This window comes from Cervus canadensis, chromosome 32 (genome assembly GCF_019320065.1).
Source record: "Cervus canadensis isolate Bull #8, Minnesota chromosome 32, ASM1932006v1, whole genome shotgun sequence".
Taxonomy (NCBI): Eukaryota; Metazoa; Chordata; class Mammalia; order Artiodactyla; family Cervidae; genus Cervus; species Cervus canadensis.
The window spans coordinates 19,777,737-19,789,957 of record NC_057417.1 but is presented as its reverse complement, the minus strand read 5'-3'; the positions used below and the strand labels follow the sequence as shown (position 1 = coordinate 19,789,957).

The window sequence follows — 12,221 nt, the reverse complement described above, 5'->3', positions numbered from 1 at the left end:
CTAGGGTAGGGTTACCGTCTTCTGCCCTGTCTCCTTGACCCTCTCCCCTCCCTGCTTCCCCTTGTCCCTCTAGAGCCACTTCCTCTTGCCCCCAAAGGATGTTCTCCCCCTTTTCAGCCCCAGTGAGGGTTGGGTATCTCTGCTGCCATTTCAACAAACTCAGGAAGGAAGGATGAGACTGCAGCAGTAGAAGTAGGTTTAGGAGGGATGAGATGGGAAGGGGGTTTGAGGAAAGGGAATGGAGAGAAGCGGGCTGAAGGGAAGAGCTGGAAGGGGTGACTGTGGAATAAGAAATGCAGTCCAGCTGAAGAAGTCGGGGCAATTGGGGAAGGGCTCAGCAGCAGAAGACAGAAAATGAGGTCTCTCTCCCTACCCCCCCTTCCCTGGGGCTGGGGCCACCTTAGCTTCCCTCATGAGTGACATCTCAGGCTGCAGCCCCACTGTTCCCCCTCGTCAGCAGAAATATCTCTCTCTTCTGACCCCTCCTGCTAGAGTCCCGGCCAGCCAATCCCTGGTCTGAGGGAGGGGGGAGCCTGGCCCCCCCTACTCCCTCATAAGGACCAGCTGGGGGCTGGGGGGGTGGCCGCCTGCTGCAAGTGGAACGGGGGTCAGAGCTTCGTGGAGGGAAGAATAACCTGGGGGGGGGAAGGAAAGAAAGAGGAAGAAACCCAGACAAACAGGCAGGTGGATACACTGAGGAAGGCCCCCGACGTGTGAGAACCCCCCCAGAAGGAACACACTGCCCCCTGGCCCCCAGGAAGGGAGCACCATGGAGGCTGCGCACTCCAAGACCACAGAAGAATGTTTGGCCTATTTTGGGGTGAGCGAAACTACAGGCCTCACCCCGGACCAAGTTAAGCGGCATCTGGAGAAATATGGCCATAATGGTAAGTGTTCCCTGGAGGAAAAGGCTGGTAACGCCCTCCTGCATCCCCACAACACACACACACACACACACACACACACAATCACTCACACACACTGACACACACACACTGAAGCCTCTCCCTCCAGGGTATCTTAGGGAAGAGGCAAGACCTGGTCCTATGAGGGCAAGGGAGGGGAAGATACTGAGAAAGCAGGACCCCTGAGTCCCTGAGTTTTGGGAAGTTTTTTGGGACAACTTCGGTGAACCTCAGCTTTTTGGTGGCCTGATTCTCTTACCTTACCACAAAGTCCTGGTTGTGGGTGGCATTAGACTGAATGCCAAATAAATAATGTCCTTTTCTTCTTTTTCCCCGGGCAGAGCTCCCTGCTGAGGAGGGTAAGTTACTGGAAGCCCTGAGCTCTCATAAATGACACCTCCTTCCCTCTGTGCCCCATTCCCTTCTCCCTGTCCTCTCCTTCCAATTCCTGGGGCAAATGTTCCTCCCCAAAGGTTAGAGTCTGGCTGGGGGCAGAAGTTTCCAGGCACGTTCTCCTTGAGGCATCCAATCCTTGAACAACTGCCCACCACTTTGAGGAGCCTGTTTCTGGACTTCGGGCCAGCTCCCTCTGTCCTTATCTCAGCACCAAATGGCCTGCCCATCACCCTAGACCCTTCCTGCTCCAGGCTGGACCCCAGCCTGCACCTGGAGTCCCTGCATTCATCCGTTAGACCTTAACACACCGCCCCCCACCCCGTCCCCTCCCCTTGCCTCTGCCCTCAGGGAAGTCCCTGTGGGAGCTGGTGTTAGAGCAGTTTGAAGACCTCCTGGTGCGGATCCTTCTCCTGGCCGCCTGCATTTCCTTTGTAAGTGTGTTGGGGGTGGGGTGCATCTAGGGGCTAGCCTGGGCTGTGGGTTGGGGGGATCTGGAGAATATGTTCGTGGGCAGCCCCAAATCAGCGGCTTCTTTGGTCCAAGCCCTCAGCATCCTATCCTACAGACTAGCACTGAGGGAGTGGGGTGACGCTGACTTGCATACTCCTCTGTCCTCCCCCACACCCCGCAGGCAGGTTTTATTTTAAGCTTTAAGGATGTTCTCAGCCAAAACACTGAAGCTAAGCCGCCCCCGGAGCTTCAAGGGCTCCGAGGGCTCGGGTTACCCCCCCAGCGCCGGGCTCCGGGGCTCAGATGCTACTGCTGTTCCCAGGCCACCGCCGGCTCCCAGCATGCCCCGGGGCTCACACACGGCTCCGCCAATCCCCAAGCGTCCCGGAGCTCCTGCCCCTCCCTCCTGACGCTGATTGGTCGAGACAGAGACTCCCTCCTAGAGGCGGGAAAGAGCTGCTGGTGTGAGGGGGACTCTAAAGGCCCAGACCCCTCACCTGTCCCTGGGCCTCGCCCCCCCTCCCCCCATCAGGGCTGGAACTCCCGGGACCCCCTTCTCGTCCACTTGACCTGACTCTCCCCTTACCCCTCAGCCTCAGGGCTGCCCCCACCCCCCTCTCTAGGGCCTGCCTCTGCTCCTGCCCTGGAGCTCCCCTGCGCACCCACCATCCCAGCAGTCCCGCCTGCGTTTTGGACTTCCTTCCTTAACATTGTAGTCCTCCTGGAAGACAGGACTCTGGAGGCAAAAGCGTCTCCTTGTCCCCTGGTCTCTTAGTAGAGGCCCCGTGGGCCCCTGAGTACTAGCTGGCAGAACCTCACTTCTCCCTTCTCAGATTTGCTCCTTGACATTTGCCTGTGGCTGTTGCCTGGCAGTGGCAACAGCTGGGGTGGGGTGTGTACAGGAGGCCCCGTAACACTATCCCCTCCTCCTGCTCCCTCATGAAATTGGAGCTTCCCTGCCTCGGGCTGTGGGGGAGGGCTGCGGGTGGGCAGGGCGCCTGCGAGGACCACAGGGTTTTTTCTATCGGATTTTGGCTCCCATGGGATGGATGTGGCTTGGGGGTAGTTGGCCTGGGTGTCCCCTGAGCTTCGTTTACAAGCCAGCAACTTGGTCAGGGAAACCTGAAAGCATTCCCAGTTAATCCCCGAGCTGTGCATGTCTGTGCCCGCCTGTTCCCGCTGAATAACAGCAGTGGCTGCGCTTGTGTGAGTTAAAGGAGTGGACCATGTAGGCACTTAAAGGGATGTGGGGCTGCAGTGCCTCCGTGATGCCCCGCCCCCTTTGCTCCTGCACATGTTCTCATCTCTGTCTGCTCCCCTTAACCACTTGAGGGGCTTTATTGTCTGTTGATCTCCTTCCCTTGCTCCCCAGGTGCTGGCCTGGTTTGAGGAAGGCGAAGAGACCGTCACCGCCTTTGTTGAACCCTTTGTCATCCTCTTGATCCTCATTGCCAATGCCATCGTGGGGGTTTGGCAGGTTAGCTTTGACCCCACCCCCCATTCTTTCACATCCTGATGCTGGACCTGAGGTCAGCCTCCCTCCCTGTCTCCTCCTTCTCCATCACTTACCCTGGGCTTGCCTGGCATCTGATCCTTTTGCCCAGTTCAGGAGACTTGGTATTCCCACTTTCACTTGCTGGTTGTTCAACCCTGGGCAGGTGCCTTCATCTCTGAGTCTCAGTTTCCTCATCCATAAAATGGGACTCATAATCCTGTCCCTTGAGTTGTGGTGAAATTTAACAAGATGATGAGTGTGACGGTACCCAGCCCTGTGTCTGGCCTGTAGGAGGATTTCAGTAAATGCTCGTTTGATATCCTTCTTCCTCTTGCTTTCCACCACCCTCTGCTTTTTCTATCCCCTGCTTCCTGATTTTCCTTGATTCTCCTTCTTTTTCTTCCCCAAACCCCCATAGTAGTAGTGGCAGTGTTAGTCGCTTAGTCGTGTCCGACTCTGCAACCCTGTGGACTGGAGCCTGCCAGGCTCCTCTGTTCATGGAATTCTCCAGGCAAGAATACCAGAGTGGGTAGCCATTCCCTTCTCCAGGGGATCTTCCTAACCAGGGATCAAACCCACGTTGCAGGCAGATTCTTTACTATCTGAGCCGCCAGGAAAACCCCTAAACCCCCTTACCTATTCTCAGCTATGGGTGACGATTTCCTCACTCGTCCTGTGAGGTTTATCTGCTCCCCTGGGCCAGGAGCCAGGACCACATAACCTGCCTCCTTCTCTGTGATGCCCCAACTTCCCCCATACTCTGGCCCCTGCTCCTTCATCTCTACCCCTCCCCATCCTCCTTGACCAGTTCCTTCTCACTCCACCACCTTCCTTTCTCTGCTGACCCTCCTCTCCTCAACCCTGTTCCCCCCAGGAGCGGAATGCAGAGAATGCCATTGAGGCTCTGAAGGAATATGAACCCGAGATGGGGAAGGTCTACCGGGCTGACCGCAAGTCAGTACAGAGGATCAAGGCTCGGGACATTGTTCCCGGAGACATCGTGGAGGTGGCTGGTGAGTGATGGGAACGAGTGGTCCAGGATGGGTTCGAGGCCAAGAAGATGTGTATGTGGGGGGTGGCGGCTGCTCAGCCCCGATGCTGTGTCCAGGAGGTAGCCAGGATGGTGTCTGGTAGTCTCTGCTTCTCCTTCTCAGACTCCTCGGGGGTCACTCCAGGGCACTGTGGCCACGGCACATCCTCTCCATCAGAGTCTGAGCAGGAACAGCCAGTCCTGTCCCCGAAGCTGCAGGCAGACCCCTTGCTCCCCCTCCTCTCAGCCAGCTCTTGCGAGCAACAGGTGGAACCCAGTCCCTGCCAAGGGCCCCGTCTCCACCCCCTCCTGAGGCCTGGCTTCCCTCTCCTTCCACCCACCCCCAAGCTTGGTCAGCTTTAAATCTTGACCTCTCAGTGCCCTTGAGGCCTCTCAAAGGGGAAGGAGCGATGGTAGAAGGGAAGGGGGGGCCAGAGGCTCGAGCCCCCGACCATGTAAGGGAAACTCAGGCCCCAGCAGAGAGCACGGGACCTGGAGGAGGGGAGCTCAAGGAGGGCCCCGCCTCTCCGGTGAGGGACACTTAATGCCTGACCAGGGAGGGGTGGGGGCCAGGAGGCTAAGATTACTGGGATTCTGCCCCCTTCAGCGGTTTTTATATTTGCCCCACGCCGGTCTTCCCACGTCTCCAGGCCCCTGGCATAGGGAGCCGTGTCTTTCTAGGGCCTGCTTCCCTCCACCAGACACCCAAGTCGCCACCCTGGGAAGCTTGGCGAAAGGGAGGGCGGGCAGGCTGAAGACCCCAGTGCCGCATCCCAGGGCCCATCTGCCACCGTGACGCTTTGGAGTCAGCGCCATGAATGTCTATAAATATCCCTTTGGCTTGGGTGACAGGGTGTCCCGCCCAACTCCATTGCTGACCTCCTCCCTCCTCCGTCAGCTTCCTCTGGCACGGGAGGAGGAACCTTGGGAGCAGCGAAAGGAGAGCAGTCAAACCCCATCCCTAGGACCAGCCTTGGGACCAGGCGGGATGAGGCTAGGGGGCGGTTCTCTTCCTTGGAGAGGTCTCTAAGTCTGGTGGGGCATCCGCCGTGTCTCCCAGGCAGTTTCCTAGGCTGACCCCCTCCTTCTGTGAACATCCCTTGGCCTCCCCCGACCTTTCTCAGCTCCCTGCTGTCTATGGCCCCCACCCCCGCCCCACACCCCCCACAGCAACCCCCACTGCCTGTTTCCTGCAAATGCCCCTTCTCCCCAGCCCGTCTCCCCAGCTCACTCACACTGGCTTCCTGCCTTCCCTTGATGCTCAGACCACGGCCCAGCAGGCTTCTGATGTGCATCCATCCCCTCCACGTGGACCTGGCGGGCCTGCACCCTCTGCCTCCACCTCTGCCCCCTCTCCTCCGGCATCTTCTCTTCTCACACTTCCCTGTCCTGCCTTCTTCCTCCACCTTTTGTCTGGGCTGACACTGATTTTCTCAATTCCCAATTTTTTTTTCCTGTTTCTTGCTACCTTCTCCAGCTGTTCCACTTTGTTCTCGTCCATGGATACACGTCTATCCGACTTACCCTATATTTTGGGGGCCAGGGCTGCCTCTTGTGGCATGTGGGGTCTTAGTTTCCCAACCAGGGATTGAGCCTGCAACCCCTGCATTGGAAGCATGGAGTCTTAACCACTGAGCTGCCAGGGAAGTCCCTGACTCACTCTATTTATTCTAGTTCTTTTCATGCCTGTCCCTCCTCACCTTTCTCCCTCTCATTTCCCCCTCTGTTTTGCTGTCTCCCATCCTCACTTTTAGGGCTTCCCTGGTGACTCAGTGGTAAAGGACCCGCCTGTCAATGCAGGAGACTCAAGAGTCGTGGGTTCAATCCCCGAGTCAGAAAGACTCCCTGGAGGAGGGCACAGCAACCCACTCTAGTATTCTTGCCTAGAGAATCCCCATGGACAGCAGAGCCTGGTGGGCTACAGTCCGTGTGGTCGCAAAAGAGTTGGACACAATTTACTGACCAGCAACAGGAAATAATCCTCAGTTTTAGTTTCTTGTTAGATGACAAGATTGTCCCGTTTCCCCTGTATCACACAGTGTACACGTATTGAGCACAAACTGTGTGCCCAGCCCACCCCTCACCAGGTTCACAGCCTAATAGGGAGAAGAACATTCGGCAGGGGGACAATGGGAGTGAGGGTTAGAGGGAGAGCCTTGCTGGGATGACAGGAGCATAGCCCAGGCGACCACCCCAAGACCTGAAGGAGGAGGTGAGGTCTTCAGACAAAGACAGTTTTTTTTCGGAAGGGAGAAAACTCCCTTCTCTGCTGACTTCACGCTCCTCTTCTCTCTCCACAGTGGGGGACAAGGTCCCGGCAGATATCCGCATCCTCACCATCAAGTCCACCACCCTCCGGGTCGACCAGTCCATCCTGACAGGTCTACTGGCCAGGGGGCGGGGGGAGGGGTACATCACAGGAGGATTTGATGCAGGAGGAACTGAGTGGACAGAGAGAAAGGGGACCCCTGACCATAGGGCCCCCGTCCTGGCCCCATCATGGCAGCGACGTCTGCCCTGGTCAGCTTTGCTCACAGCCTGAACCTGGAACACAGTGGGTCATGGGAGACAGTGGGATTTTGTGCCCATCTCCAGATGGCCAATAACCCATCCCTTCCACACAGATACATGGGCATGGTTGCCCAGAGAACTATCCTGCCTTTTCAAAAGCCCCCAAGTGAGGAAGCATAGGTCCTAGGATCAGATACAGGGTTCAGATCCACTTAAAACCTCAGCTGCTTCTGTTCCTGCCCTGGGAGAGAGAGGAGAGAGCCAGTGAGCTTGCTCTGTGGTCCAAGGAGGCCAGCTGGGTTGGCTCAGGGTGATTGCCTGAGCTCCTGCCCTTCTGGTGAGGGAGACAAGGTCCCCAGGGTGGGGGCCTCTCCCTTCCAGGAAAGCACTCTCCAATTGAGAACACACTTCCACGTACATCCGCTTATTTGATTTTCATTAAGACTGTGTTCTGAAATGTACACATCATTGGCCCCATTTCACAGAAGAGCAAACCGAGGTTAAGTCATCCAAAGCATGCTGCTTGTGAGTAGTCAGGCGGGGATTGGGGTCAAGGCTTTTTTACTCTAAGGGCAATGAGTTTCCCATCTGCCTCCAGGGGCTTCTTTTCAGAGTCCATACTTCCTCCAGGATTATTGCTTGGTCCTTCCTAGGCTGAGAAGGGAGAGAGTTACAGGCGGGAAGTCTGAGAGGAGGACATGACGTCATCTGAAAACCCTTCCGGCCCCTCTCCACAGGCGAGTCTGTCTCTGTCATCAAGCACACAGAACCTGTTCCCGACCCCCGAGCTGTCAACCAGGATAAGAAGAACATGCTTTTCTCGGTGAGCCCTCCAGGGCCAGCTGTCCTGTGCTCCAGCCAGGGGGCCCTGGTCTGGGAGAGATGCGATGGCAAGGGAAGAGATGAGGCCCACAGCTGGGCATGGGGTGCACTGCAGCACGAGGGGCGTCGCCTGACTCCCTGCCTCTTCTTCCCCTTCTCAGGGCACCAACATCGCAGCCGGCAAGGCCATCGGCATTGTGGCCACCACCGGCGTGGGCACCGAGATTGGGAAGATCCGTGACCAAATGGCCGCCACAGAGCAGGACAAGACCCCTCTGCAGCAAAAGCTGGATGAGTTTGGGGAGCAGCTCTCCAAGGTCATCTCCCTCATCTGCGTGGCTGTCTGGCTCATCAACATTGGCCACTTCAACGACCCCGTGCATGGGGGCTCCTGGATCCGTGGTGCCATCTACTATTTTAAGATCGCCGTGGCCCTGGCTGTGGCTGCCATCCCCGAGGGTAGGGCAACCTCTCTGTCTCCTCCCTCTCATCTGCAAAGACCCTTTATCTGAATAAGATAACATTTACCAGTCCCAAGGATTAGGACCCGATATCTTTGGGGGCTGCTCTTCAGCCAGGTGGCACAGCTGTTAAAAGAGTCTCTCTGCTAGTGGAGGAGACGCGATGAGACGTGGGTTCAATCCCTGGGTCAGGAAGATCCCTCTGGAGAAGGAAATGACAACCTGCTCCAATATTCTTGCCTGGGAAATTGCATGGACAGAGAGGCCTGGTGGGCTACACAGTCCATGGGGTCCCACAGAGTTGGATATGACTGAGCATGTGCACACACACGCGTGCGCACACACACACACACATTCAGCCTACCCCACTAGGTCTTCCTCTGTCCCCTGGTTGAGTTCCCTCACCCCCTCTCTTTCTTCCCCACAGGCCTTCCTGCAGTCATCACCACCTGCCTGGCCTTGGGTACCCGTCGGATGGCAAAGAAGAACGCGATTGTGAGGAGCCTGCCCTCCGTGGAGACTCTGGGCTGCACCTCTGTCATCTGTTCCGACAAGACGGGCACCCTCACCACCAACCAGATGTCTGTCTGCAAGGTCAGGGCAGGGTGGCAACTCCCACTCATATGGGAGGTGAAATGGTGGGGTGATCCCTTCATCACGGGCAGCTTCTCATTTTGGCCTGAGAAAGAAATGCTCAGAAGGCACAGGGTGCCATCCTGCCCGCTATGAGAGGGAGCAGAGAAGCCCCCCTGTCCTGGGTGGACAGCTCTCTGTGGCCTCCATCCATGTGCCAGACACTGCCGTGTGTTATCTCTAATCCCCCACAGCTGCCCCATCAGGGGAAGGTTTTGTTACCTAGTTTTCCAGAGGAGGAAACTGAGGCTCTGGGAAATTCCATGCATAGTTAATAAGGAGGAGAATTGAGTTTCAAACCCAAGTCTATCTGGCCCTAGAGTGCCTGCCTGTGCACCAGACTACCCTCCAGAGTGATTCTTCATGACAGGGCAGGAGGAACCTGGTTATATGAATCCCAAATGGCATTTTCTAAACCAGGGCCCTTGATCTTTTCTGTGCCTTGGACCCTTTGGCTGTCTGGACCTCTACATTTAATATTTTCAGTGTATAAAATAAAACACACAAGATCCTGTTTTTAAAATACACTGGATTGGGAATTCTTGCTGATCCAATGGTTAGGACTTGATGCTTTCACTGCCGTGGCCCAGGTTCCATCCCTGGTCGGGCAACTAAGATCCTGTCAAGCCGCGCAGCGCAGGCAAAAACAGAAATAAAATACACTGGATTACAGAGGAAACCACTGATTGAAATACAGCAATCAAAATATTTTAAAAACAGATTCGTGATTTGGTAACACATACGCTCCTTTAATAATGTATTAAGTAGCAAGTCCAGCAGTAGTTCTCATAAGCGCCTAACGCTGAGGCAGGGATGAGTATAAATGCTATTTTGAGAGCCCTGAAACAATGCAACGTGATAGGAGAGTGTTTATGATTTTATTGGTGGCCAAGTCACTGGTCTTGCTAATGCTAACGTGGTGCGTTGCCCACATTCATAACTGGACGGAAATGCTAAGTATCAGAGAAAAAATGAAACGTAATTTTTAAAATTTTTATCCATTTTTAATTGAAGGATAATTGCTTTACAGTACTATGTTGGTTTCTGCCAAACATTAACATGAATCAGCCATAGGTATACCTGAAAAAGATGTTAGTTTTGTTTTGCGATCAAAGTTCACAGACCCCTTGGTCTGTGGGGTCATCAATGGACCCCAGGCAAAGAACCCCTGACCTAAACACAATTCTCTGGACTAGCATGTCTGTGAAATAAATTACTGTCCTAAGCATCGAGGCCTCTCAGACCAGGCACAGAAAGGCTGTACCACAGGCCTGCTGGGGTTTGAAAGTCTCGGAGAAGGCTGACCATAGAGAGGGTGGATTTCACTCTGTTTAACCCAGATTTTCGCAGACTATGCTGGCCACAGAACCATTTTATCTTGGAACGTGTCTTAAGCCCCATCCCTTCCACACTTGCGCTGGTTCAGGGTGGCCTTCTCACCTCTGTGCTGCGTGACCTACATTCCCTCCAAAGCACAGGCGTCAAAGCCAGGCCACTGGGCTCCTGTCGTGTTTCATAAAAATGAACTCATTGCCCACATTTGAAAACTTAAGCGATTTCGTAGAAGAATAACCTGAATTTCTAGTTCTTCCTGCAAAACTGGAAGATCTGGCTGCAAGAGGCTGGAGCTGTAGATGGGTCACGTGCTGACACGTGGACTGGCGGCCACAGTCCCCAGAACACCTTGTGATGCACCTCTTATTTTACCAGTTGGTCTGGAGGGACCTTCAGTGTGACCTGCAATAACTTTTTTTAAAAATAATTTTATTTCTTTATTGGCCATGCTGGGTCTCTAGTTGCGCGAGCTTTTCTCTAGTTGTGGCGAGCAGGGTCTACTCTCTCGTTGCACTGTGCAGGCTTCTCCTTGTGGTGGCTTCTCTTGTGGCCGAGCTTGGGCTCCATGGCACGTGGCCTCAGTAGTTGTGGCTCCTGGGCTCTAGAGCACGGCTTGACAGTAGTGGCAGACGGGCTTGATTGCTCCGTAGCATGTGGGATCTTCCCAGATCAGGGATCGAACCTGTGTCTCCTGCATAAGCAGGCGGCTTCTTTACCACTGAGCCACCAGGAAAGCCCTGCAATAATTAAAAATATATATCTATTCATTTTATTTATTTGTCTGTGCGGGGTCTTAGTCGTGGTACCGGGACCTTTGGTCTTCACTGCGGCATGTGAGCTCTCAGTGGCAGCACATGGGATCTAGTTCCCTGACCGGGGAGCCAGTCCCAGACCCCTGCCTTGCGAGCGTGGAGTTTTAAGCACCAGATCACTGGGGAAGTCCCGTAACTTTTAAGGCCATGGACACAGAATAAGAAGAATGATTTGCAAGGGAGTGGTGGGCCAGGGGAGGATGCAGGAAGGAAAAAGAAAGAATGAGTGGCGGGGGGGAAGTTGGGTGAGTGTGTGCAGCTGGCTGGACAGGGATGCTCGTGGCCCGGGCCTCGCCTCGGGGCAGACTGCCTTTGGACACAAGGAGAGTTAGCCATGTGTGTGCACCCCCTTCTCTTCAGATGTTCATCATCGACAGGGTAGATGGGGACCTCTGCCTGCTGAACGAGTTCTCTATCACTGGCTCCACTTACGCTCCTGAAGGAGAGGTGTAAGTCCCCCCAAAGGTCGTCTTCCATTTCCCTGTGCCCCTTCCCCACCACACACACAGACACACACACACCTCCCCTCTCTCCCAGGGCCCTCCCTCTAGTTTTGTCTTCCTGTTTCTCTCCTGTTCCTTCCCTGACCTTGTTCTCTCTCCCCCCGCCGCTCATCACCACGTTGGTGCCACCTCCCCACCCCCCGTCCCTCGCTGCTTTCCCCAGGCTCTCTCTGCATCTCATCCCCCATCTTCTCTACCTGTCTCTTTCCCTTCCCTCCTCCCCACCCCGCCACCAGCCTGAAGAATGATAAGCCAGTCCGCTCAGGGCAGTATGACGGGCTGGTGGAGCTGGCCACCATTTGTGCCCTCTGCAATGACTCCTCCTTGGACTTCAATGAGGTAACCTCTCCTCTCCTGAAGCGGCCCCTCCTTCCCCCTTGAGCTGTCTGCATCCAGGCCTCCCCGACAGGCCGTAAAGAAGGGGTCTGGGGGAGGGCGTCCCTCATACCAAGCCTCTCCGGGGTGTAAGGGGAAGAGAGTAGCTTGCTCCCTTCCCATTCTAGGTGGAAGGTGGGAGCAAGGGGCCAGGAGCCCAGGGCACCTACTTCCTCTTCCTCCTCTGCCCTCTCAGACCAAAGGTGTTTATGAGAAGGTGGGAGAGGCCACCGAGACGGCCCTCACCACCCTGGTGGAGAAGATGAATGTATTCAACACTGAAGTGAGAAACCTCTCGAAGGTAGAGAGGGCCAACGCCTGCAACTCGGTGAGTCTGGGTGCTCCCTCCCGTTTGTCTCCACCCTGTACAGGCCAGGACCTAAGGAGACGGGGCCCCGCAGGGCCTTGTGCTGGGAGCCAGCCCGAACAAGCAGCCAGTCTGCCCACAGCTTTCCTTGGCGAGGCTGACTCGGAGCAGGCCTCCTGTCCCTCA

At 55.5% G+C, this 12,221-nt stretch overlaps 1 protein-coding gene across 1 annotated transcript in view; it reads left to right on the top strand.

Moving 5' to 3' along the window:
- Positions 1-560: 560 nt before the first annotated feature.
- ATP2A1 (ATPase sarcoplasmic/endoplasmic reticulum Ca2+ transporting 1) overlaps positions 561-12,221 on the top strand; it is a 17,342-nt gene continuing 5,681 nt past the window's right edge. Inside the window, exons 1-12 of the mRNA XM_043456695.1 lie at positions 561-887; positions 1,247-1,264; positions 1,650-1,732; positions 3,124-3,228; positions 4,121-4,259; positions 6,577-6,657; positions 7,525-7,610; positions 7,771-8,068; positions 8,498-8,664; positions 11,211-11,299; positions 11,590-11,692; positions 11,925-12,056. Of these exons, the coding sequence (XP_043312630.1) occupies positions 770-887; positions 1,247-1,264; positions 1,650-1,732; positions 3,124-3,228; positions 4,121-4,259; positions 6,577-6,657; positions 7,525-7,610; positions 7,771-8,068; positions 8,498-8,664; positions 11,211-11,299; positions 11,590-11,692; positions 11,925-12,056 (1,419 nt within the window). The 5' untranslated portion in view covers positions 561-769. The remainder of the gene's footprint in view (positions 888-1,246; positions 1,265-1,649; positions 1,733-3,123; positions 3,229-4,120; positions 4,260-6,576; positions 6,658-7,524; positions 7,611-7,770; positions 8,069-8,497; positions 8,665-11,210; positions 11,300-11,589; positions 11,693-11,924; positions 12,057-12,221) is intronic.